The sequence below is a fragment of the Trachurus trachurus genome (assembly GCF_905171665.1).
Source record: "Trachurus trachurus genome assembly, chromosome: 7".
Classification (NCBI taxonomy): Eukaryota; Metazoa; Chordata; class Actinopteri; order Carangiformes; family Carangidae; genus Trachurus; species Trachurus trachurus.
Window position 1 is genome coordinate 31,338,266 of NC_139901.1, and position 26,807 is coordinate 31,365,072.

Below are 26,807 nucleotides of genomic sequence, written 5' to 3' on the forward strand. Positions count from 1 at the left end.
CCAGCACCGGGACTTCTCACCTTCATGTGACTTGGTAACGTAACTGGGCCTAGTTAGGATTACCTTGCACCTTGACTAAGCATAGAATACTTCAACCATGCCAATGTATGTATCGATTGAAATCAGTTTGAATACTTGAGCTTTGTTGTTGTTATCTGTTGTTGTCAGTTAGAGCCTGATCTTCACTTAAGCTGTATGTTTAGTTTGTGACCTGACCGTTGAACAAAGGACACACCTTTGTTCACCTCCCCCACATCTTGGAGGCCATTTGGTTGTAACTCCCTTTGTCTCAGGACAAAGCAACCATCCTCCATCTTTTCCATTGTCTGAGATCACACTTCACACCTCACAGACACATGGTCACCGACACATAGACATACACTCTCACCAACACACACACACACGTGTACATAGTGTATGAAGCTTGTCTTAGTTTCATGTTTTGTTATTCCATTTTCTAGATGTGTCCAATAAACTTCCTTGAAACTTTACTTGTCTGTTAATGTTGTACAATAGTGAGTATGCCAACCTCTACGCAGTAGAACTTCTAAATCCTTCAACTTTGCAGCTATTGATAATGTTATTTTGTTAATAATTATTAACTTAATCATTAAACAAGGTCCTATATTAATAGTTAGCACACCCTTATGAGACTGACTTTGGTACATTGGCTGTCTGGTGCCCCGAGGTGGATTTAATAAAATTAAATCCCATTAATATATTTTTTTTATAGTAATTATTAATATTTTGGTATTGATATTTTACTAATTTGATAGCCAATAACCCTCTTAATAATAACTTTACTTATAGTTGGTATAATCCCAACATAAATGGTGCTTCCGTTGTGGAGCATCTAAATAGTTCTTAACACCTTTTCTTATAAGTTGTGTTAGAGCACAACATAAATGGTGCCCCCCTTTGTGAGGCATCATAATGAATCTTAAATACATTTTCTTATAGTTGGGATAACCCCTACATAAACGGTTCCCCGTGCGAGACATATCTAAATATTATTAATAAATTACATTATAAGTAGGGCTAAACCCCTACATAAATGGTGCCCCGTGTGAGGCTGTGTACTGTTGGCATTTATTCACATTTGTACAATATTAATTTTGAGCAAAAGTTTGGACATTACTGAAAGTGAAATCCAAAACCGAACTAACCAAAAGTTCACATAAGACCGAGTCTGCTACACGAGTAGACATCTGACTTTGCATGCAGAAAGTGAATTGTGCTGAATTTTGATTTATTCCTGAGTTTTGCTAAAACTCTTTTGAGAATTAAGCCCATTGTGCTGCATCAAGAATTTGCGACTGTTGCTAGTCTGTCCAGTTGAGTCTTCTCTGTAGGAACTTTAAGAATTCCTGTCCCGCATTTGAATACCACGTATTCAATGTTACTTTGTTCTGTCAAAATTGGTTGTTAAGCTAAGTGCTCCCCTTACCCTTAACTTTAAGACACAGCGTGCCGCTGGCCCTGTGTAACCTAGAGAGCTTGTACCGGTTGTTACTGCCATGCATTTCAACCTGATTAAGAATAGAGCTTGAAGATAGAGCCACAGTGTGCTGCCAGCCCTGTGAAGTTTTGTACCTTGCTGTCACTCCCAGCTTGAGTTACTGTAAGAAACCACTTGAGTAGTGCATAGCCAAAGCTACACTACAAGGTGTCTGCCAAGCAACACCACTGCAAACAATTTGCTTTGCTTTATAGGTTTCTCATATCTGCTTAATCTCACCTCCCAGAGTAACAATGGAGAACCCCTCTGTAGAGCAGTTCATGTTTGCCCTGGCTGAGAGCCTAAACCCCGGCTACTCTGAACTCATCAACAAGTTGAATCTCAGTGAGTGTAGGAAAGAATTGGACTTGCTACTGAATGACAAATGGGATGCTCAGAGAGCATCCAAGGGCCCGTTGTTACGATGCATGCTTCTGATCTGCCACAGGCAGGCCAGTCTTTCAGCTCAGACCAAAGCAACTCTGGAACAAGAGGTAGAGTCCCTAAGAGTGCAAAATGCTAGTCTACTTCAAGAAGTGAAGACAGCAAACCAGAAAGCTTTACGTTACCTAGAAAATTTGCACTCAGCAGAGTTAGATCTCTGTTCACAGAAGGAGGAGTTATTTAAACTTAGGTCAGAACGCTCTGACTCTCCACAGTCTTTCAGACAAAGTGATTCAGGTTACTCTGATTCACACTCCTCCCATGGAGAAAGGTTAACTCCTTCCCCATGCAGATGGGGACATTTCCCACCTGACCTGAAGTCCTTGGGAACTAAGTCAGCTCCCCAACCTCCACTAAGGTGCAGAGGTAACAGCCACCTGGCTCCCCATCTTTCTCACGTAGATAGTGAGGAGACATGTAGCGTATCATCTAGTGTATATACTGCACCTCATTCTCAGCCAGTTAACTATGCTTTCACCCGTGCTCAGCCCTCCAAAGGGGGGACTAGAGCATTTCAGGACTGTTCATCCTCTTCCCTGCAACACCAGGAGAGTGATGACAGGTGTTCAGTCCCTGTCTTCCCACCTGAAAGACCCAGAGCACAGGCGGTAGATGTCCAGGATAGCTTAGTCTCGCCTTCATCTGACAGGACCACCCAGTATCCCCGCCTTGAAGTGCTTGAGTTCCTAGCTAAGGACTTACAATTCTTTGATCCTGACAATGGTAATCATAACATTGATGATTACCTCAGTGAACTAGACCACAGCCTAGTTGACTTACCAAGCGCTACCCACAGGGAGAAAGTCAAACTTGTGTGGAAAACCAGCTCAAAAGCTGTTCACAAGTTCATGCAGTCACTTCCTCCCAGAGTCAGAGACAACTACCATGATCTTTGTCAAGCACTGTTAGATGAGTTCTCTTCCCCTGTTGATGAGGTCTCAGGAATAGTTGCAGCTTCTCAAATTAAACACTCCCGTCTTGAGCACCCCAGAAACTTTTACAAACGTTTCAGACATGCATATTTTCAAGGAAAGAATGCACCAGGCATGGAGGAAAGCCCCCTTTTTAAGTCTATGTTTGTGAAAAATCTTCACCCCTCAATATACATGCAGGTTGCACTCATGACAAGGAAGGGTGAGCTCTCAATGCATGAAGTTCGGAAGATGACATATGTGACCTGGGAAACTCTAGTCTCTTTCAAGACACAGGGGAAAACAACTGAGCCCAGCAGCTCAAACACCCATGTGTCACACAGACCTGCAAGCTCAAGACCTCACCCTCGCAACACGCCAAAGGGGGGTGACAGTCGGCCACGTCCAGACACTGAGCGCAACCGCCGTGTCCACCAGCTGCATAGAGATAAGCATTCACACGGTAGAAGCTGTAGGAAGCCTTATGCTCAAATTGTGGCCCAAAACTATGAGCAATCAGATGATAGCCCCATCATCTCTGACCACAGTGTAAAACATGGTCAGCACCTTTCAGATAGTGACAGTGCTTCTGAATGCCTCTCTGTCTCCAGCTACCAGGAGCGTTACAGCCCTGAGCCATGTGTGAGGAAACACCAAAGACACAAAAGCTCCAGAGCTTCCTCCTCACACCACAGACAGTCAAACAAGTACTAGTGCAGGATTCCTTGATTTTCTTACAGTTAGAGCTCAGCATGGTTTTGTTAGCAACAGCAGCAAATTCTGATTTGATTCAGCCATCACTGTGATTTCTGCAAGTAATCTTGGATCGACTCCTCTGCAGTATCTTATTAATGGCATTGTATTCACTGTTAGACACCTATAATGACATGTCATTCCAGGTGCCACACCCTTTCTCACCATAGCATCACTTACACTTATGAATAACTAGAAGATGATATTTGTTGTGTGTTATGTTTCATTCTGTATGTAAGTGGATTTTGTTCTGTAGTCTGTCTATGCTTAGTCAAGATAGATAGAAACCAAATGCCCAGTTGGTTTGTGAACTGCCCAGATATCATTTTGAATGGACTATGGACTATATGGTGCTCACAGGATCACACATCACGTGGGATCCTGAGACCAAAGGGGGGATGTAGGGACTCAGCCCAGTCAAAATGGAGGATAAGACTGCATGGCTTCTTTGTCTCCCAGACAAAGGAAAACCATTGAACTCAGCCTCCCAGCATCCTTCACCTCTTCGCACCTAGGTGTGAAACCTCCACTACTGACCCCCCATTGGTCAGGTATGGCCCCAGGACCTGTGAGGTCACAGGCCATATAAAATGAGAAGGTGCCCTTCTTTCCCTCTCTTCGCTCTCTTCTCTTGCCCGCTCTTCAGAAGGAGCTGCTGCTCCTCTCAGCTCCTCACCTGGAGCTACTGCTACAGCTCTCCAATCTCCATGAGGCCTGCACAATGCCTCCACTGGTAGCGCCGCGAGTGCCTACCAACGGATTAAAGAAAAGGAACCAACTAGTACGACGCAAACTCTGCTAGTTGAGCTACGGAGCCACAAAACAAAGCAAACAACTCTGCAAGGAGAAGGACTCTCCTCAACGGAACTCAACTACACAGCCAAGACGACTGTAGTTCACTGGACAAAGACACAATCACTGGACTTAACTTCCACAACTGGACCGGCAAAACCCTGCAACCGCAGGAATCCCCGCCAGCACCGGGACTTCTCACCTTCATGTGACTTGGTAACGTAACTGGGCCTAGTTAGGATTACCTTGCACCTTGACTAAGCATAGAATACTTCAACCATGCCAATGTATGTATCGATTGAAATCAGTTTGAATACTTGAGCTTTGTTGTTGTTATCTGTTGTTGTCAGTTAGAGCCTGATCTTCACTTAAGCTGTATGTTTAGTTTGTGACCTGACCGTTGAACAAAGGACACACCTTTGTTCACCTCCCCCACATCTTGGAGGCCATTTGGTTGTAACTCCCTTTGTCTCAGGACAAAGCAACCATCCTCCATCTTTTCCATTGTCTGAGATCACACTTCACACCTCACAGACACATGGTCACCGACACATAGACATACACTCTCACCAACACACACACACACGTGTACATAGTGTATGAAGCTTGTCTTAGTTTCATGTTTTGTTATTCCATTTTCTAGATGTGTCCAATAAACTTCCTTGAAACTTTACTTGTCTGTTAATGTTGTACAATAGTGAGTATGCCAACCTCTACGCAGTAGAACTTCTAAATCCTTCAACTTTGCAGCTATTGATAATGTTATTTTGTTAATAATTATTAACTTAATCATTAAACAAGGTCCTATATTAATAGTTAGCACACCCTTATGAGACTGACTTTGGTACATTGGCTGTCTGGTGCCCCGAGGTGGATTTAATAAAATTAAATCCCATTAATATATTTTTTTTATAGTAATTATTAATATTTTGGTATTGATATTTTACTAATTTGATAGCCAATAACCCTCTTAATAATAACTTTACTTATAGTTGGTATAATCCCAACATAAATGGTGCTTCCGTTGTGGAGCATCTAAATAGTTCTTAACACCTTTTCTTATAAGTTGTGTTAGAGCACAACATAAATGGTGCCCCCCTTTGTGAGGCATCATAATGAATCTTAAATACATTTTCTTATAGTTGGGATAACCCCTACATAAACGGTTCCCCGTGCGAGACATATCTAAATATTATTAATAAATTACATTATAAGTAGGGCTAAACCCCTACAATAATAACACAACGTTACCACACAGAGTTGTTTTAGAGGAAAATTCATGCAAAACAGCTGATGCGTGTTGCCTTCAGGGACAGTTTTTCATCAAAAATCTGACAAATATTCAGCCATGTTGCACAAAACTGGCAGGTTAACAAGCCGAGCATCGAAAAAACAAACCGTTGCAGAGTGAATGAGGCCTTTTTTTTTCTTAATTGCTTTATTAACAATTATATAGGGAAAATACTGTTTTGCTAGGGGTATTATAGTTATAGAAATTATATACAGTACACCAAGAGGCAGAGTGAATGAGCCGTGCTAGGCTGTGGGCGGCACTCAGAGATGACATCATCCAGTTCAGAGATTATTTAGTAGGTCAATCTACAGACCAGGCAAGACAAAGCAAGGCAATTTTATCTGTATGTCTCAAAGGGCTTTTACATGGCATCATAACAACATCTCTGCCCTTAGACCCTCACATCCACTGAGGAAAAACTCCATAGAAAACCCCCGGATTTAAAGGGGAATAGCACTAGTGAATCATAACTAAATATTGGTGAAATGAAGGAGTTTCGCGGCAGATAATGCGTTATTTAGATCGGTGCCCTGACCGCTCCCACTATATGGGTATACGCGGCTCTCAGATGGATCTAAATATCATCAGAACAAGGGCTCCTAATGACACCAAAGTTATATGGGGGAGTAAAGCACCGTATTTTATGGCAGAAATAAGGTCCAGGTTGTAAACGGCACCTCTCCTTTAAACTAACAATATGCTATTTAATGGGTTGGCAACTGTTAGCGGCGGTATAGCTTCACATTTACTGTTAATATCTGACTCTAAAACTATACGTCCTATAAGTTGGGGATCAAACGCTTCAGATAAATGAGCGCCGAGAGTCAGGATTTAATTACTAAACCTCAGTGTAGTCGTATAAATGTCAGTGGAGCTCATCATAATAAAAACCCGGGCGTTAGAAGAAGAACCTAATTTGGCAGCATTGTGCCGTGTCACTGTGACCCCCTCCTCCCCCCCTCTGGAAGAAGATGTCCTGTCAGCGGTTTCCACGTCTACATGGCCTGAGGGACACAATGAGGCCGGAGAAAGTTCACCCACAGGTCACTGGTAACTGCTGCACAGGGCTGTTATTTTTACATTCAACACCATTATCCCCTCCTTTCTTTTTCTTGGCTCCTCATTAGGGCGAAGATAGAAGCACACGTGTCCTCTACGGACTGAATTTTAAGCAGTTTAATATTGAATTAAACATTGTGATGGCCTCGGTGGATGTTCCCTGTCAGTGTTCTGCAGCGTGCAAAGAGACTGAGGAAACATGACGGCTGAATATATTAACGCACATGGGAATTATATGAACTTAAAAATCCATTTTCATATCCATAATCTAGTTTGTTCAGACTTAGATCGACTTAGTGTTTTTTTTTTTTTTTTTTAAACAAAGCTCCAAGGTAACTAGATGTAGGCTACTGTATGAATACAGGAGTTTATAATTGCAGCTCTATGGGACTGAGCTGCATTGACTTATATATTGCTAATATTAAGGGCCACTATTTGTGTCTGATTATTTGCATTTGTGGTGCAAAGTAATAAATATTTATGAGTCAAAGAAAATACACAATGAAAGTTTGCTATTTCTTTAACTGCAAGGTCAGACTTTAGTTCACAGTCTTCCTGGATCATGGTAGCTTCTTTAAAAATGTTCTGGTGAAAAGTCTTCGGGTAATTGTCTATTATCATAAATGAATTTTGTGCGAATGAATGAATAATTGTTCTCAAATAAGGTGCTAGTCTTTGGAGCCAAGTCAGTGTTTATTTGATCCGATCAAATGTAGCTGGATATACGCTGCTCTTTCGCCTGCATCAGAAATCAGCCTCCCATCTGTACTATATGTTTCCCATCACAACCAATGTCTTGCTCATGAAGCCAGTTACCCCCCACTGCCACCAGGGGTCTCCACAAAAATCAAAAATTGTTCAGTTTTATTCATATTTTTATCACTGTAACACAACAGTACAAATACGCACACAATAAAAGTCTATGTGAAACACAATCACATATATGTCCTGGTGTTTCCTTTCGGTAGGACCAGTTTCCTCAGACTGAGTGAATCTTGACTCCGGGGCTCGGCCCATGCGCTGAGCCTTCGCACGGACATAACACAGCGATTACACAGGTATTGTCTAAATCTGTCGTTCCCAACCTGTCGGATGTCAAATCATTTTCAAAATAGTATGATTTTTGTGAGAAAATTTTTTAAATATATATGAGTTAGGCTATGTCTTAGATATGAAAACAAATTTACTTTAAAAAGATTTGTTTAGTTTTGGGGCGGTGTTTAGCTCACTTGGCTGTACACACAGAGAGGACCGCCCCTTTATGCCGTTCTCTCTCCTCATTGGATAAAGGTTGTAGGATACAAGGAAAGTTTTCTCCTCGGCTTACAGCAGAGCAGAGTGACTGACAGACCCGTGTTTCAGACCAAACACCCTATATAAGTGATTGCTGTCGGAAGATATAACTATTTAAGACTTATATTAACACAAACATTCCGCTTACTTCTGCTTTAAAAGCCAAAAAAAAAAAAAAAAGCCAAAAAAGAAAAAGGATTTGTTTAGTTTTATTTTTCCAATTATTAAAACAAGAAAGTGCTCTGAGAACACATTATGTGGCCTCCGTATTGTTTATGGACTGCAAACATTTTTCAGATTTTCCACTTGGTCTAAAACATAATTTAACAAATAGGCCTAAACAAAACAAAAATACTGGTTCATCCCTAAGTATCAATCAAATATCTCCATCAATCTAAATATTATTGTTGTTGCTGTTGTCATATTAGCCTACTACTTTGCATCTCTGGGGTAGTATGATTTTACTACGCAGGGTTGCAGTCCTATTATCTGCGTGCTCCTCTCTAGTCGGTCGGTGGCTGTATTTTCCGACCGCCCCTGAACGCAGCATTTGTTCCAGTGCAGCAGCCTGTCATGGCGCAGTCGAGGCCGGAGAGAGGAGCAGCAGCAGCGGCGGCGGCGGCGTCAAACTTTCATTTCAGCTCGGCCTGTGCGACGTTAACGCTGTTGTCGTTGTAGGAGACAGGAACACGGACTGAGACGAACCCCGGTGAGTCGACTGAAGCTCAGTTGTTGTGGTTTTTCATGTGGTTTTATCTCGGAGCAGCAGAGACTAGAAGCTGTAACATTGTGTCCCAGTGAGAGGAAAAGGTGTCGAGCTGCGCGTCAACAGGACAAGAGAAGAGAAGAGAGGACTTTTAATGTTCACAGTGTTTAACATGTGGAAATATTACTGCAAAATCTGCAAATACACTGTTTTCTATTATCGTTACACACTATTATATATATCTGCATTAATGAATCGGTTTCCTCTGAACATAAACAACACACAGTGAGTGAGTTCTCATAATGGCGAAAGTTAATTATGGAGACAGAAGTTGTCCAACATTTTCCATCATGTCGGGTTATAAAATTATGATAATATTACTGTCACGACATCTATGTGTGTGTATGTGCATGTGTGTGTGTGGCTTTGGGCCTAGTTATGTATCTGGGCTATGATATTATAGCATTAGCTTCCATATTTGAATATTATCATTTTTTCCCAAACATGGCTTTGGATGAGGAGCAATTTAAGCCTCAAGGCCTCAGTGTGTTGGACATGTATGGATGCATGGAGGATATACACGTTTATCAGTGGTGGAATAAATATTATTATATTCTAAATTCAAATCTGAGGAATTTATGTTTATAAGAGATGTCGAGAAATGTTATTTTGTAAGTTTAATTCAATTCAAATCAAGATTTTACTTGGACAACAAACACTATGATTTATTATAGATTGAACTATTCAACAATATCCATTCAAGTAGATCCATTAGTAAACCATTAGTTGACTGACAGGAGAATAATGAACAACTAAATGGATGAATGTCAAACTAATTTATCATGTAAAAATCCCAGAGATGCAGCTTCTTGAATGTGTCACTTACTGACATGCAATTCAAACTATAATTAATGAATAATAATTAATTTGTCTGCACATGAATGCATATATTTGCAAAATGCAGTATGCAGCATTTTGATACATACAGTTTTGCTCTAGTAACATACACTTTTACTTGTAGTATGTGTTATTACTACTTCAGTAAAGAGTGTGGATTCTTCCTCCTCCTCCTCCTCCTCCTGTGATGTTTATGTTAAGTTGTAACTGTGACTCTTGTTCAGCAGCAGGAATCACAGGAATGCCGGGGCCAGATGATAGCGCTCATTACTCGGTATTTGAACTCATCCCTGGTGGTAAAACCTGAGTCATCATGACACAGAAACAAACCTTCACGGTGGCATTATTTAAAAAAAAAAAAAGTTACCGTTACCGGTATCTTTCCTGCCAGGAATTCCCTAAAACGAGACGGATGAATCACACGCTGCTGCCTCATTTGGACATTATTAGTCAGTAGGAAAAGTTTCACATGAATGAGCAGCGGTTTGCAGATTTTCAAGGATTTTTTTTACTTTAGGAAAAGTTGCATTACAACGAACCAAAAAGGGCATGCAGTGCATTTGCTGCAAGCAACGCCGCTCATCATGCAAACTTACCCTATAATTTGCATATCTGATATGAGAATATTATTACCTAATTAATCTACATCTGAGGAACATATGCGCTCTCATACTGTCGGCCATCTGGGAGCCGTTGCATGCAGCCAGAAGCCTGTTGCAGCTCCTCGTCGTCAGTTTGGGGAGGGAGGATGATGAGAGGCCGCGGTTGCCTTTTTATGGCCAGGGCCGGCTCAGCTGTGGAGAACCAGGGGTTTTATGTCGCTCCAGTCTGATGGTTGTCTGAGCAGCTGTCTGAATGTGTTGTTAGTGCAACAGGTGCTGCTGTTGGAGCGCACGAGTCCAGTACATTCAACGTTGGGTTACAGAATCAAGTGGTTGATTTATTATCGTGGAGGAGGGATAAAAAAAAAAGTAGATTACGAAGGCGCCATACTTCATTTTCTCTGTTTTGATATTCAAAGTAGCCGAAGCTGCACAGTGCACACACAGAGCAGCTTTTATACTGCTGATACTGAGGTGAGGAAATGCAAAGTAGAGCTGAAGAAGCCTGTGTTTGGTAATTACAAAGCTGCACCAGTAAGGGGCAACACCGGCACCGAGAAACCCCAAGAGCTGCAGTCCAGTCCACGTACTGTAAACACGGTGTCTGATTTAGCCTGTTGTTGTTCACAGGCTCAGAGCAGCTCCCACGTAAACACACTGTACCTTCGCTGAATAGTCTGCAGTCCTGGAAGCCACAGGGCCGTTATGAAACTGTGAGTCAAAGTCACGCCCCTGACACAGGGAATAAATCAAGGCAACTTTCTTTTTTCTTTTTTTTTTTTAGATTTAAATGAAGCAAGATGTTGTTGTGCGTTTTGTAATGGTCTGCTTTTGTTTCCCTCACAGTCTCTTGCTGCCTTTGAGTTTTTACTTTACTTTACTTTACAAACTCTGGTGGTTCTTCTGTCCTCCACCCAGACCTGAAGGTTCTGGACGTTGGTATCATAGTTTTAGTTCTGGATTGTTCAACAGACAAAAGTAAAATCTGAGGATCTGTCCTTAGTCTCTAGAAAACCGTGACTGTCGATCCTCACTAAATATATACCTCTTCCTTCAGCCTCAGTTGTAGAGGGGTAAAATACAAGTTTTACGGACAGCGATTTGATGTTTGCCGATATCAAGAAGTTTCTCACAGTTCAGTTTGATTTGTCACCTCCTGACACAGTGAATAAATCAAGCCAACTTTTTTTTAGATTTAAATGAAGCAAGATGTCGTTTTAATTCTCTCAAACCTTTGGTGGTTCTGTTCTGTCTTCCATCCCAAGCTGAAGGTTCGGGACATTGGTATCTCAGTTTAGGTCTTGGTTATAGAAGAATAAGGACTATTGGCTGGACAAAAGTAACCAAAACCAAACCGCGATAGTCGATCCTCACTAAGTATAAATACCTGCAGGACTCTTCCATCAGCCTCAGTTGTAGGGGGATAAATCACAAGTTTGATCGCAATACGATATCATGTCGATTCAACAGACAACAATTCGATGTTTGACAATTTTTTTAATGAAAGAGATGTTGTTGTGTTTTTGTTCCCTGCTCAGTCCTCAGCTGTTGGCTGGATTGTCTTTGTATTATTACTCAAATATCTCAATAACTGTTTGATGGATTATCTCCAAACGTTGGTGGTTCTGTCCCAAGCTGAAGGTTGTGGACGTTGGTATGACCGTTTTGGTTTTGTTTACAGATTAAGGTTTTGGACTATTGGCCAGACAAAAGTTCTATCTAAGTACCTGTCCTTAGTCTCTAGAAAACCATGACAGTCTGTCTTCACTGAATATAAATACCTGCAGGACTTTAAGTTGAATCAAAATATGATATCATATTGATTCAATGGACAACGATTCAATGTTTGACGATATCACAAAGTCTCTTATTATGGTACGAGTTAAATGTGGTTGGTCTCATCCTCCTGACAGTGAATAAAACAAGTCAACTTTCTTTATAGATTTAAAATGAAGCAAGAAGTCGGTGTGTTTTTGTTCCCTGCTCAGTCTTCTGCTGTTGTCTGTATTATTATCTTTTATATTTTTACTAAAATATCTCAATAACTGTTCGATGGATTGTTGCCAAACCTTTGGTGGTTCTGTCCTCCACCCTAATCTGAAGGTTCTGGACGTTGGTGTCACAGTTTTGGTCTTGGATTCAGAATAAAGTCTGGATGGTTCACCTATTCTTAGTCTCTGGAAAACTGTGATAGTCGCTCCTCACTCACGGTACGATATGTCGATTCAACGGACAACGATTCGATGTTTGCCGATATCACAAAGTCTCTCTCAATACGATTTCGATTTGACTCGATTCAAGGGTCGGTGATCGATATTCGACGACATTATCTGCTGATTTAAGGCGATCATCCTTTCATATCTCAGCACTATCACGTCCGTTAGGCTCTTAAGTCTTATTCTTGGATATTTCAACTCTGATTCAGTGTTTTATTTCAGTCGGGACTCCCTGAGTTTCTATTTACAGCGGTTCTGATGGTTCCTAAAATACAAACTAAGACCTTCCCATCGGTCTTACTAAGGATCAGAGAATGTTTTACCCCAGACTTGTGACTAACGGCATTGAACCTTTGATTATTACTATAACAGGGCATGAGTTCAGATAGTACAGTTGCACCATGTGATAAGGATCGTTCACCTTTATTTAGCTGTGTACAGTCTGTACAGGTGGGTGGGGTCGTCACTCATTCCACTGGGATTGTTTCCACACCTCCACTGTATCTCTCTCTCTCTCACCTTCCCTTCTCTTCTCTTTCCTTTGACAGTATAAATGTCTGTCGTCTATTCTCGGAGCTGTTTGGTAAACAACCTCATTGTGAGTTGCTCAACACTCCCGACTCGAGTCCCGACTGCTCTAGTTTTGCAGCAACCTCCGTTCGTTTTGTTGTAACGTTGCAGCAGAAGATAAAAACGACTAAACCCAGATGCAGACGAAGAACAGATGTTTAGAAATGAATGACTGCATTTTTTTTTAGCATTTGTAACGGTGGAGAGAGTGGGAGCAAGAAGGAAAACTCATCACCTCTATGTAAGGAAACAACATTATCTCCTGTAACGTACAGACGATCACTTGTGCAGAAGTTAGACGTGTGTGTGTGTGTGTGTGTGTGTTTTCAGTGCAGATCTGGGTTGCGAGGCCCCGTCTGCCCTTCACACAACAGTTTGAGCTATGCGGACCGCTGCATTGTTGAACCCTGGTGAGGAATGTGTGCTAAGTCCTTTGGCCAGAGGAACCGGGGGCTTTATTACAACCTTTAAACAAATCTCTGTAAGGAGATACCTGTGTATTTTGAGAGGCAATGATGATCGTCTCCAAATATTGATGACAAGCAGCTTCGATCGGGCTCTGAACGCAGCTTCCTGTGAAGTCGTCGGCGTTTCAGAAAGAAAGAAACGTCTGTTGAAGAGTTTCACTGCTTTTTACCATCTGGTCTTTTTCTCTCTTTTACAATCTTAATTAATCTCAATGTCAAATCAGATATTCTTCTCAGTTAATTATCAACAGTGCTATAATATCATATACATATTGTAGTATTAGCAGCATATTTTATAAGAGGTTCTGTGCAGTGAATCAAATTTTGATTGTGATTTCGATTTTGGCTCCAAACGATCTCAAAACGTATACAATTGTGGAAAATGTGTGCACCTTCGAAGTGTTTTGCCCCCCTCCCAAAACAAGAGAACGGGCAATATGACCCAAAAATCTCAGCTCGTATCCTTGAAGCATACAGCAACAACAGCAACAACAACATCCTTCTACAAGCAAACAATTATTTGTCGTTCTACCAACATATGTCCATTAATTCACAAAAGCAGTTTTCTCAGTTAACAGTTTAATTAATTAGCTCTTCTGTCCTGTTTGAAGTGAATCATCAAGAAATGTTCAATAAATGCATCATGTTAACAAAGTCAAAAACATTGCTTCGTCAGATAAATAATCATGATTTCAACATTGAGCAAATTAATTGTCATCAAAAATTGCTTTACCAAGATGCCTTGTTTCTAGGGACAGCATTTAATAGACCATTATGTAGGAAATTAACGACACCACAAGCTCATTGACATCATCATTAGCCCAATTGTCAGATTTTGCTCTTGATCTGTTGTTCATTCTACAAAAACAACCAGGTTTTATTTTTGTCTACAAAATTCCCCTCCAAAAAAACACAAAGATATTAAATTTAGGATCCAAAAAAAAATATTGAGAATCGTCCATAACTGTCTCCCACAGACCAACTGAACATATTTGGGTTTTGGACTGTTTTGAAGAAGACGTGGCGTCTTCAGATGTTGCTGAAGAACAGTCCAAAACCCAAATATGTTCAGTTTAACAAAGAGAAATGTAGAAAATGTGAACAAGCTGGAAGTGATGAGGAGTTCGTGAGGAAAGGAAATGGATCTCTGGGTTAAATACATCGGTAACACTTTACTTGAATAGGTATTCATAAGATTGACATAACACTGTCATAATAAACATCAATGACTACTTATGACAGCTGTCGTTAAGTGTCATTCAGTAAGTTATGTCACTTTTGATGCAAAGTTGACATTGTTTGAGATGTTTTTGTTCTGACAACTTGACATAAAGACACTTTAAACTGTCATAGCAGACCTAATGGCCAAACTTTAAAAATTACGTCAAGTTCTCATAACAAGGACATCTCAAACACTAGCTGGGTTTCCATCCAAGTCGTATCGAATTTAAAAGCGGATTTTGTGAAAATGCGCAAAAAGCAAAGCGAATTTATGCCTATTTCCATTCATTAGTGTTTTGCGATTAGGAGGAGTGCACCGTGAGATTACGTCATAAGAGAGCGTGAATGTATCCAACAGTTGAGACTCAGCTGACACTCAACATCATGGACAATTTACGTACTTTCCAGACTATAGACGCACCTGTATAAGCCGCACCAGCTACATTTTAAAAGAAAATACATATATAGGCTGCACTTGAATATAAGCTGCAGGTTTTCATGTTGTAACATGAGATATTTACACAGAAAGACAGTAGGGAACTGTGACAGTCTGCTCGCTTTTCCGCTGTTTTGGTTATACTCCTCTCCTCCATGTGCATCTGTTTACATACGAAGCCGGTGAAAAATCAATAAGTTACATAACGATGTTACGGCGTGTGTTTGTGTAGTCTTAACCGTCATAAACAAAAGATTACGGGTTACGGAGCGCGTTTGTGTCGCGGGGTGCAGAGAGCTGGGACACCGGGGCGTCGTTCTCCATTTGTTTGAACGTCGCTGGGTGAAGTCCAGCAGCTTCACCCACAAACACTGCCTCAATTCGCATAATCTGTTTCCATCACAAAAACTCGCATTTCCTTTAATCGATACGCTGACAAATCCACCTCCTCCAAGCGTATAAACTTTTATGCGCATTTACTGCCTTTATTCGAATTTCTGGCGTTTCCATTCAAGTATTTATTCGCAATTTTTGAAAATGCGAATAAAAAAAGGTGGATGGAAACGCAACTAATGTCAACTTTGCATCAAAAGTGACATAACTTACCGAATGACACTTAACGACAGCTGTCATAAGTATTCATTGATGTTTATAACAGCTGTTATGTCATGGTTATGACAGTTTTATGTCAATCTTATGAATACCTATTCAAGTAAAGTAAAGTGTTACCAATAAATCCATCCAAGTTGTCAGTATCTCAGAGTCTCAACTTCAGTCAGAGTCGACAGGATTGAGCAGGATTCAGCATTTGGGGGACGACAAACATCTGGAACATCGCAGCACTTGATCCAAACGCTGACTCACTGACCCGTGCTGCAGTGATTATTAAAATAGTAGATTTTTATGGTAATGGTCTCACGGTTAATGACTCAGAGTGGACCGTTGTGCTTCGCTGAGCTGGTTGAGTATTCTGACAGGAAGGTGTGTGTGTGTGTTTTGGTCTGACGGAGGAGATGAGGCCCGCGTTCAGCCGGCTCCACTTTACTCACACTGACTGACCACAGATTCATACCAGTGGGAGGTGGAGGAGGTGGTGGTGGGGGGGCTTCATACTCTCCCCACAGTGTGTTAGGTGTTCTCCTCAAAGCCCCCCCTCCCCTCTGGTGGAAATGGACACTGCTGGTGTATTTATAGCCCCTGAGCACAGAGCAGCTCTCTTTCTTAAACACACTGAAGGATCTGGTCACATTCAGTCGTCGGAGCTTCGTCGTTCCTTCTAGACGTCGTGAACGTTGTGAAACCAAACCAGTCTGGAGTCGATCCTCAGGTAGGAAAAAGAAAACGGTTTTCGGTTTGAAACTGAAACATAATAAAGTGAAGTGGTTTGTTGGAGCAGATGGTCTGGTCTGTAAGGTTGGTCACATGTCGGGCTGTATAGTTGAGATTATTTGGCTCGTGTTTTTGCTGTGAAGCATTTCATCTGGGCGGCGCTGAAGTCGTAGAAATGTAAAGTCATTCCATTCTGGTTTTGATCTCTATTAGGACTTTTCTAAACTTTCCTGAATGTTAAATGTCAACATAGCCATGTGTCCTCCGGTCCATAGAGCACTGTGTTTGACAGAGGTGCTTTTTGTGTTTACAGAAAATTCAATAACGAAGATTTAAGTCATTTTATTAAAGCAAAGAAATCCCTGTTGTGATGATTTGCCTCTTTTATTTGTCTGAAGTGATGGTGAACAGAATCATTTTGGGGCTTTGGTCTGTTGCTAAATCAAAACAGGCGATTTGACGATGACTCTCTTGGGCGCTAGAAAACTGTCAAAGTGTTAAATTGGAATATATTCATCAGAAATAATTGTTAGTTGATGTAACATGTTGATGCATGTTCCTGGTGTTTTTCTGTTTTAATGGTTCATTTGGTGTGGGAGGCTCCTTGCACAGAAAAATCTGCTTTCAAAAACAATTCATTTCATTTTCAAGCAGAAATACTTAGCTCCAGCCTCTTTTATTTGTCTGAAGCGATTGTGAACAGAATATTTTGGGGTTTTATTCTGTTTCTAAATCAAAACAGGTGATTTGACGATGTCTCCTTGGCCGTTAGAAAACTGTCAAAGTGTGAAATGGGAAATGTTCAGAAAATACAGAGTTAGTCGATGTAACCTGTTGTTTGTTGGTGTTTCTGTGTTTGAGATGTGTTTGAGACCTCTGTGTTTGTCAGTGGTACATTTGGTGGAAAAACCTCTCTTTTTATACAGAAAATTCATAAACAATGAAAGATCCAAGTCCATTTTCAATCAGAAAGTCGTAGTTCAAGCCTCAGTTGTAAAGGATTGACCTCTTTTCTTCGTCTGAAGTGATGGTGAACAGAATCATTTGGGGTTTTGGTTGGTTGCTAAATCAGTCGGTTGGGTGATTTGACGATGTCTCTTTGGCATCTAGAAACTGTCCTAGGTATTTTTGTAGGGGTTTCTTTTGACATTTTATAGAGAAACTTTTGGAAAATGTTCACCAGAAATAGTTGTCTGTTGTTGTGTTTCTCTGTTTTAGATGAAAACTTCTTTGTTGCTGTGTCTCCTTTCCTTCACCGTCATAGACCTCTGTGTTTGTCAGTGTTACATTTGGTGGGAAAGCCTCTTCATGTTTACAGAAAAAAATGTAAACTATTAAAGATTCAAGTCTTTTTTTCAAGCAGAAATTCATAGTTCCAGCCTCAGTTGTGAGGATTTACCTCTTTTCTTTGTCTGAAGTGATGGTGGACAAAATAATTTGGTTGGTTGTTGAATCAGAACAGGTGATTTGACGATGTCTCTTTGGGTTTCTAGAAACTTTCTAGTTTTTTTTTTTGCAGTTCTTTGACATTTCATAGAGAAACTATTGGAAAATATTAACCAGGGACACTTGTTAGGTGATGTAACCTGTTGGTGTTTGTCTATTTTAGATGAAAACGTCTTTATTGTTGTTATATTGTTATGTCTCCTTTCCTTCAGCATCTACACCTCTGTGTTTGACAGTGGTACATTCGGTAGAATAACTTTCTTATTTAGAAAAAGTATTAACATCAGTTTTCATAAACAAATGAAAATGTAAGTACATTTTCAAGCAGATATCCGTAGTTCCAGCCTCAGTTGTGAGGATTTATCCTTTTCTGTGTCTCAAGTGAAGAGAATATTTTAGTTGGTTGGTTCACCAGAACAGGTGATTTGACTATGTCTTTTTGAGCTTCTAGAAACTTTTTTGCAGCCTTTTACATTTTATAGAGCAAACAACTAGAAAATATTTACCATAAATACTTGTTAGTTGATGTAACCTGTTAAATTGTTGGTGTTTCTCTGTTTTAGATGAAAATGTCATTGTTGTTATGTCTCCTTTCCTTTACCGTCATAGACCTCTGTGTTTGTCAGTGGTACATTTGGTGGAAAAACCTCCAGAAAATGTATCAGTAATCAGCTTTCATCGATGAAAAGTTTTTTTTTCAATCAGAAAGTCGTAGTTCCAGCCTCTCAGTTGTAAAGGTTTGCCTCTTTTCTTTGTCTGAAGTGATGGTGAACAGAATAATTTGGGGTTTTGGTTGGTTGCTAAATCAGTTAGTTTGGTAATTTGACGATGTCTCTTTGGGATCTAGAAACTGTCAAAGGTATTTCTGCAGTTTTTTTTTTGACATTTTATAGAGCAAACAACTGGAAAATCATCAGAAATACTTGTTATTTGATGTATCCTGTTGGTTTGTTGTTGTTTCTCTGTTCCAGATGAAAACTTCGTTCTGAGCACAACCCATAGAAGCTGATCACCAGAGAGCGGAGCGATGGAGAAGCCAGTGTTACAGACTCAACCGTCCACTCTGCCGTTCTTCGACACGGCTCACGCCTTCAACCTGCTGCGAGGGATCCACGAGCTCCGCGCCGAGAGGAAGTTCTTCGACGTGACCCTGTGCGCAGAGGGCCGCGAGTTCCACTGCCACCGCACGGTGTTGGCCGCCGCCAGCACCTACTTCCGGGCCATGTTCGCCGGGACGCTGCGGGAGAGCGCCATGGACCGCGTGGTGCTGCACGAGGTGTCGGCCGAGCTGCTGGGGCTGCTGGTGGACTTCTGCTACACGGGCCGCGTCACGGTCACCCAGGACAACGTGGACCTGCTCTTGAAGACGGCCGACCTGTTCCAGTTCCCGTCGGTCAAAGAGGCGTGCTGCGCCTTCCTGGAGCAGCGGCTGGACGTGTCCAACTGCTTAGAGATCCAGGACTTCGCCGAGGCGTACGCCTGCAGAGAGCTGGCGTCCAGCGCTCGCCGCTTCGTGCTGAAGAACATCATGGAGCTGGCCAAGGGGACGGACTTTGAGCGGCTGCCGTGGAAGCGCCTGCTGGAGTTCATGTCGGACGACGAGCTGTGCGTGGACAAGGAGGAGTCGGTGTACCAGATCGCGGTGCGCTGGGTGAAGGCCGACCTGCAGCGGCGGCTGCACTACTGGCCCGAGCTGCTGCAGCAGGTGCGGCTGCCGTTCGTGCGGCGGTTCTTCCTGCTGGCGCACGTGGAGAGCGACCCGCTGGTCTACCTGTCGCCCACCTGCCTGCGCATGGTCAACGAGGCGCGCAGCTTCCAGTCCTGCGAGTACGACCGCTACGACCGGCCGTGCCACCGCATGAGGCCGCGGCCGTCCACCGGCCTGGCCGAGATCCTGGTGGTGGTCGGCGGCTGCGACCAGGACTGCGACGAGCTCGTCACCGTCGACTGCTACAACCCGCAGACCGGACAGTGGCGCTACCTGGCCGAGTTCCCCGACCACCTGGGAGGAGGCTACAGCATCGCCGCCCTCGGCAACGACATGTACGTCACAGGTAAGTCATCCAACAGCAGCGCGTGTGTGTGTTTGTCTGTGTGTGTGTTAGGGTGTATTCAAGGAATAGTTCACTCAAAATTGAAATTTTACTCATTATCTACTCACCCTCATGTGGACTAAGGGCTGGGAGAAGTTTCAGAGTCCTCCGTGGCTTCTCTGAGTTACAGGGGTCTCGGCGTAGCAGTGCATTCTCTCACGAGATTTGGACGGACCAGGAAGAGGAGCTTCCGTTACAAACAAGCTTGAAATATAGACTTATTTAATTTTTTTCGGAACAATTTCGCGTTTCGGGGCTTCAATACAAGACGGACATTACATATGAGCAGCATGGAGGTAACTCAGAGAAGCCACGGAGGACTCTGAAACTTCTCCCAGCCCTTAGTCCACATGAGGGTGAGTAGATAATGAGTGGAAATTTGAATTTTGGGTGAACTATTCTTTTCAGACCTGTGGCTCGTTTGGGTCGTCTGTGTTCACATGGTAACAGTCCCAATCGGTCCAAAGTTGTAAACAAATGCCATGAGCATGAGCAGTTGGTTCAACTGTTCTCTCATTGGTCAGAAATTTACCTCAGGGAGGAGGAGGGGGTTACAAGGGAAAAACAAAAAAACATGGAATAGAAGTCTTAACGGCCCTGAAAATAAAAATCCGACCTGGTCAGAACCCGCAGTTTAAGTCCAGTCCCGACCTGATATGAGTCAATTGTGTATATTTTCGGCTCAAACCTGAACCTGTACATGGCCAGAAAAAGAAGCCGACTGGAGGCATCCTACGTCCTACGTCCAGCGCGTCCGGTTGTCCAGTCATTGAGAACTGTAGTAACTAAGTCCAGTGCTTTGTCGACTACAGACTGCTAATTGTTTTGTTTTGACGTGTACTCGGGTAATAAACCAACGGAATCCTCCTTTGCATTGGAATAAATATTTGTCATTTAATTTCTTAATAAAGTCACATACTTATCATTTATCCACATGAAAATAAACCAACAAAAAAAACACGTTGAAAACTGTTTGTTTCTTCCCTGAAAGCAGCAACACCTGTGCAAACTAGTGGCTGACGACAAATGAAATACTGCCCCCTAGAGGTTTGGAGGTATAATGTTATAAATGAAACATGGCACCTACAGGAACCATTATCAGCAGCGTGTTGTTTGTTGTGTCGGATGTTCTCACTGCAAATGAACGCCTAGATGAGACCACCCCTTGTAGCGCCGCATTATGGAATAATGTACGAAAGTTTCACCTCATGATGTAATAACGCCGCATTTTGTAATAATCTGCCAAATTTTGTAATAATCTGCCACATTTTGTAATAAAATTCTTGAATGCAATGTCATAAACTTTGCCGCATTTTGCAATAAGTTTTTACACAATGTACCAAATTATGACAAAATGTGAGTGTTGCACTTTTTTATGAAAAAAATGTAATAATTTGGTGCAATATGTAACAATTTATCACAAAATGCAGCAAAGATTATGATGTTGCGTTCAAGAATTTTATTACTGCGCTTCAGCCCTTCTTAGAGATTTCGGCCGGCTTGTTTTGTTCTGCATCTGAGTGCAATTGCTGCGTTCACATATGAACCAAACGAACCGTTCTTCGGGGTGAAACGCTTCCTGTTTCGGAAACAACTTCTCCAAACGAACCAGGTGTGAACACACACACGCCCTCAGATTGAATTAACAGTGGAAGCTCCACTCGGTAGACTTCCACTCCCGCTCCTTCATGGCCGTCGGACAGAGCTTATAAATAAACTGCAGGCGTGAACAGAGTCAGATGGGACATGGTGTGCTGCCAGGACAGTGGTTCTCCTCATCCTCCTCATCTTCATCATCATCTTCATCTTCATCATATTCATCATCATCACAGTCACCGATCCCTCCTGAGGTGAAAACAAGGCCGGTGTTTTCCCATGAGAAACAATCTGAGCGCTTCACTCACAGATTTCTGGACGCTGATATTGAGCTGTAAATTTAGCTCAGAACCTCGATGACAGAAATAACAGCAGCGCGTGGTTGCGTAATGTTGACGGGCAGATTAAGTTTTTATAAACTATGATACAGTTTCTTTAAACATGGGTGCAATGTGATTTCAATGTGATTTGATTGACACATTAAGAAAAAACAACACAGGAAAACAGACAAACAAACCCTCATGAACATCAGTTTTCCTGTGGGGAAAAAAAGTTTTAAATTGAACTTTGTTAGTTGCATAAAAAGCTTTTAACATTATTATATAATGTAAAAATATCTCCTACAAATATTGTGAGCAACAGCAGTTAAATGCATCGCAGTGAGATGTTTAAAGCCTGATCGTCCAACATGCAACATGTGGACTGATAAAAGATAAAGGAAACAAATAACAAACTCCCTCAGACTCCACAAAGATGTATTAACATTTTGAATCCAAATTAATATATCTTTTAATATCAACTTGTATATCTCTGTTTCTCCCTATCATTTGTTTTTATCGTTGTTTCTGTTCCTTTTATTTTGTCCTAATTATTATTTTGTCCTTGTTCGTTTTAGTTTCTGTTGAAAAAAATAAGAAAACAGCAGGTGAATATGATTGTGTATATGTTGAAACTGAAGTTTAAACAATCATAATAATAATACATTTTATTTATTGGCACCTTTACAACAACCCTTACAAGTCAGAGTTTAAAAAATATATATTTAAACAATAATAACAACATGATAACAATAAATCAATACAATAAATATGTTTACAGTAATGTAATGTAATAAAAGAATAAAATAAAACGGTGACCAGAAGGAAAAACAACAGTAACAAACACTACTCATGGTTAATAAAAACTTCCTGTCTCCGTCCCGCAGGCGGCTCTGACGGCTCTCGCCTCTACGACGGCGTGTGGCGCTACAAGTCGAGCGTGAACGAGTGGACGGAGGCGTCGCCGATGCTGAAGGCGCGCGAGTACCACAGCTCGTGCTTGCTGAAGGGGCAGCTCTACGTGGTGGCGTCGGACAGCACCGAGCGCTACGACCACGCGCTGGACTGCTGGGAGGCGCTGCCCGCCATGCTGCACCCCATGGACAACTGCTCTACCACGCCCTGCCGCGGCCGGCTCTACGCCATCGGCTGCCTGACCGGCGAGGACGCCATGGCGATCCAGAGCTACGACCCCGACGCCAACCGCTGGACCAGGGTCAAATGTGGCCAGTTGCCGCCGTGGTCGTTCACGCCCAAAACCGTCACGCTCAACGGCCTCATCTACTTTGTCAGGTGGGAGCTCACTTCATATAGAACGTATTTATCTTACAGGATAATTCTGCTGCAACGGAAGTGTACGTTGAGGATTAATTTAAAATCACGACATCAAACAACCGTCGTTTGAGTTTTGACTTTGTCGTGTCTCCGTCTGCAGGGACGACTCGGCCGAGGTCGACGTTTATAATCCTCTAAAGAACGAGTGGGACAAAATTAATCCAATGAACCAGGTTTGTATTTCATCTCCCAGCATGCACTGCACAACAACAACAACCACAGCTTTTATTTTTATATGTGTGTGTGTGTACATCAGTATCATACAGCTGTTCACATTCTGATCACATTTAATCTTTTTTATCTGTTCCCTATTTTTAACCAACCAATGTAATTGTTTATTTAATTGAATTGTTTTCAGTTCTATTGACAGGTCTAAAAAAAACTGTCAGGTTCAGGTTCAGGTGATTTTAATAAAAGGAAGCCATAACACACAAGGCATTGAGACACAGAGAAACAGTAGTAGTTTGTTTTTGTTTTGTTTTATTTTAATTTTTTTATGTCAGTTAACTAAATTATTTTTTTTTACTGTTTTTACTGAGTTTTAATTTTAGTCATAGTTTTCATGAACTATAATTATCCTGGTACTCAGAAGTTTTACTGATCAGGGCAAGGCAAGTTCAATTGTATAGCCCGGCCCCTAACAATTAAAATCCAAGTCAGAATTCCAATAAATAAGATGAAATAGATAAAGAAAAACAGGCCTCAGTAGAAAGTGCAACTAAAAACCCTTTTTTCAAAGGTGTTTTCTCACTACAATAACTTTGTGCTGCTATGCGACTCAATTTCCAGCAGAGGGAGCTGTTTTTTAATTTAGATTGGTTTGTGTAAACTTTTTTTAGGCCAAATTTATTTCCACAGAGATACATAAAATTGGCCGTTTTCATATATACCCATATACTGTATATGGTGCATATGCACAGATAAACTGCATATAGGTTTCATATACAGTATGCACATATATCCTCATGAGGATATATATATATATATATATATAGGTTTTTATATAGGTTTGAATACAGTATACTGTACGTGACATACATAAAATTGGCCGTTTTCATGAGGATATGCGCAAATATGAAACCTATAGTATATGCACTTTATCTGTGCATATATGCTGCATATACGGTGCACATATGCATCATATATGCACCATGTACTGTATACGTATATAGCATATATGCGTATATATGAAAACCGACAATTTGATGTATGTCACATATATTCAAACCTATATTAAAACCTATAGGTTCTTTCCGTGTGGGATATTTATTTATTTACAGAGACTTTTATTTTCGAACACCACATTTATTTCGTCCTATGACTCTCTGACCGGCTTCGTGTCTCTTGTGTCTCACCAACAGGTCCATGTTGGCGGCAGCGTGGCGGCGCTGGGCGGTAAACTCTACGTGTCCGGTGGTTACGACAACACCTTCGAGCTGTCGGACGTGGTGGAGGCGTACGACCCGGCGACGCGGTGCTGGTCTCTGGCCGGCCGCCTCCCTCAGCCGACCTTCTGGCACGGCAGCGTCAGCATCTTCCGCCAGTTCATGCCGCAGGTGTCGGGCGCCTTCGAGCCCGCGGACGTCCCCGAGTCCAACGCCATCCACCTGCACCGGCACCAGCGCCACCACGAGCTGCACAACCTCAACAACAATCTCAACCAGAACCACCAGAACCAGAACCAGGACGTCGTCAACGCAGCGCACTGAGTTTTTGGTTCTGCACTGCAAAAACTCAAAGTCTTACCAAGAATATTTGTCTTATTTCTGGTCAAAATGTCTAATTTCTAGTCAAAACTAATCTCATTATACCTAAAAAATAAAACTCGTCACACAAAAAAGCAGCTTGTTTTTAGACACTTTTCACTTCTTTCAAGCAGATTTCCACTTGAAATAAGTAGAAAAATCTGATAGTGGAGCAAGTTTTTCTTCCTTATTACAAACACAAAAAACCTGCTTTCACTGGCAGATTTTTCTACTTATTTCAAGTGAATATTAGTTTGAAACAAGTGAAAATTATATAAAAACAAGTTACAGTAATTTTTAGGTGATGAGTCTTATTTTAAGTGGAAAGAGTTTAGTTTTGACTAGAAATGAGACATTTTGACAAGAAATAAGACAAATATTCTTGGAAAGATTTTGAGTTTTTGCAGTGTGGACCCGTTTGTTGTCGAAGTCGTCCCGACCCGTTCTCCCTCTCGTCCTCGTCATCGTCGTCATGGTGCCGTCGTTAGTTTACTGTGAATTTACCTCATGGCGGCCGGCGGTGAAGCTGTTTTCAGGGCCGGAGAGGAAACTGAGTCGTCTGTCTGAGCTCCAGGTGACGACGGCGCCGAACGCTGACGACCGCCGCGTCGGTCTGTGACCGGGTCGGTTCCTCAGAGGTTCTGTTTGTCGTCGCTCCGCTCACAGGAAACGGTCCTGGACGGGTCCGAAAATCAGAAAATCCTCCGTTAGCGACTGAGCTGCTCTCTAAAGTCAAAACATTCACTCTGTAAAACCAAACGCTACGACACTCAGTCCATGTTCACATGTTGCCAGGTGTTTATAATAACTCATATATTTGTAATAGTAACATCAGACACAGCAGATCCCAGATACCCAGGTGTGAGGTGGGGGAGCAAAAGAAGTCCCAAACCTAATTAGACAGAAATAGAAATAGCTATGATATAATATGATATAATATAATATAATAATTGCACGTTATTGAGTTTTACACCATCTTCCTGTGTGATATTTCACAATAAAAGCTCACTTAAGAAATGAATTGGGACTATCTACTGAAAGGCAAGAACCAGGGCTCTTAATTTGAAAATAACACAGGAAGTGTTGAGTTTGTGTGTAACGGTGTAATGCAGTTAATTTAGAAAGACAAACGAGAGTGAATCAAAAAACCATCAAAATGTGGCTTCTTATTAAAGTATGACCAATTTCCCATTAAATCATATCGGGATTGGGACAAAATACCAGTTGGCTCAGTTCAGCTTCTGCAGTTTAGACATTAATGATAAATATCTGTAAATGTCACTCAATAAAATGATATTTTATCGTTTTAAGCACCTCTTGCAATTTCACCAAGTGCCACTAGGGGTCAGAGTAGCTGTCCTTGGTTCAGAAACAGAGATCTACATGAACCTTGATCAAAACACCGTCGAAAGAATTTATTTATTTCTCTTTGGAGTAAAGTTTTTGAGTAAAACAAAAAGTGTTTGGAGAAACATTAATCAGAGTTCTGCTTTGACAGCATCATGATCACACACCTGACGTTGGTACATTTTCTGTCTCATCGGTGACGTTCAGGAACCTGAAACTCTGTTTTCTCCTGTTTATTCACTCAAACACTAAACCAGACTTTTCACATATTTCCACTTTGGCTGTATTGTTCAGAAATAACCATTTTCAGTCACATGAAACTGAGAAAACACATTAAAATGTATGAGTTTACTCAGATTCCTGCTACATGTGAACATGAGCTCAGTCCTTAAAGCAGATATCAGTGGAATGTTTTTGTTAATATAAGTCCTAAATAGTCC

At 41.5% G+C, this 26,807-nt stretch overlaps 1 protein-coding gene across 2 annotated transcripts; it reads left to right on the forward strand.

Annotated features, from left to right (window-relative positions):
• Positions 1-8,608: 8,608 nt before the first annotated feature.
• klhl21 (kelch-like family member 21) lies at positions 8,609-25,146 on the forward strand. Of its 2 annotated transcripts, none has more exons than XM_083975309.1 (5): positions 8,609-8,753; positions 18,906-19,988; positions 22,828-23,233; positions 23,376-23,448; positions 24,637-25,146. In XM_083975309.1, exons 2-5 carry the CDS (start codon positions 18,962-18,964, stop codon positions 24,982-24,984), a joined length of 1,854 nt encoding a protein of 617 aa, XP_083831435.1. In that variant the 5' UTR covers positions 8,609-8,753; positions 18,906-18,961; the 3' UTR covers positions 24,985-25,146. The 2 variants fall into 2 exon arrangements, with proteins under 2 accessions (XP_083831435.1, XP_083831434.1); XM_083975308.1 differs by lacking the exon at positions 8,609-8,753 and adding an exon at positions 16,331-16,486.
• The last annotated feature ends 1,661 nt before the right edge of the window (positions 25,147-26,807 follow it).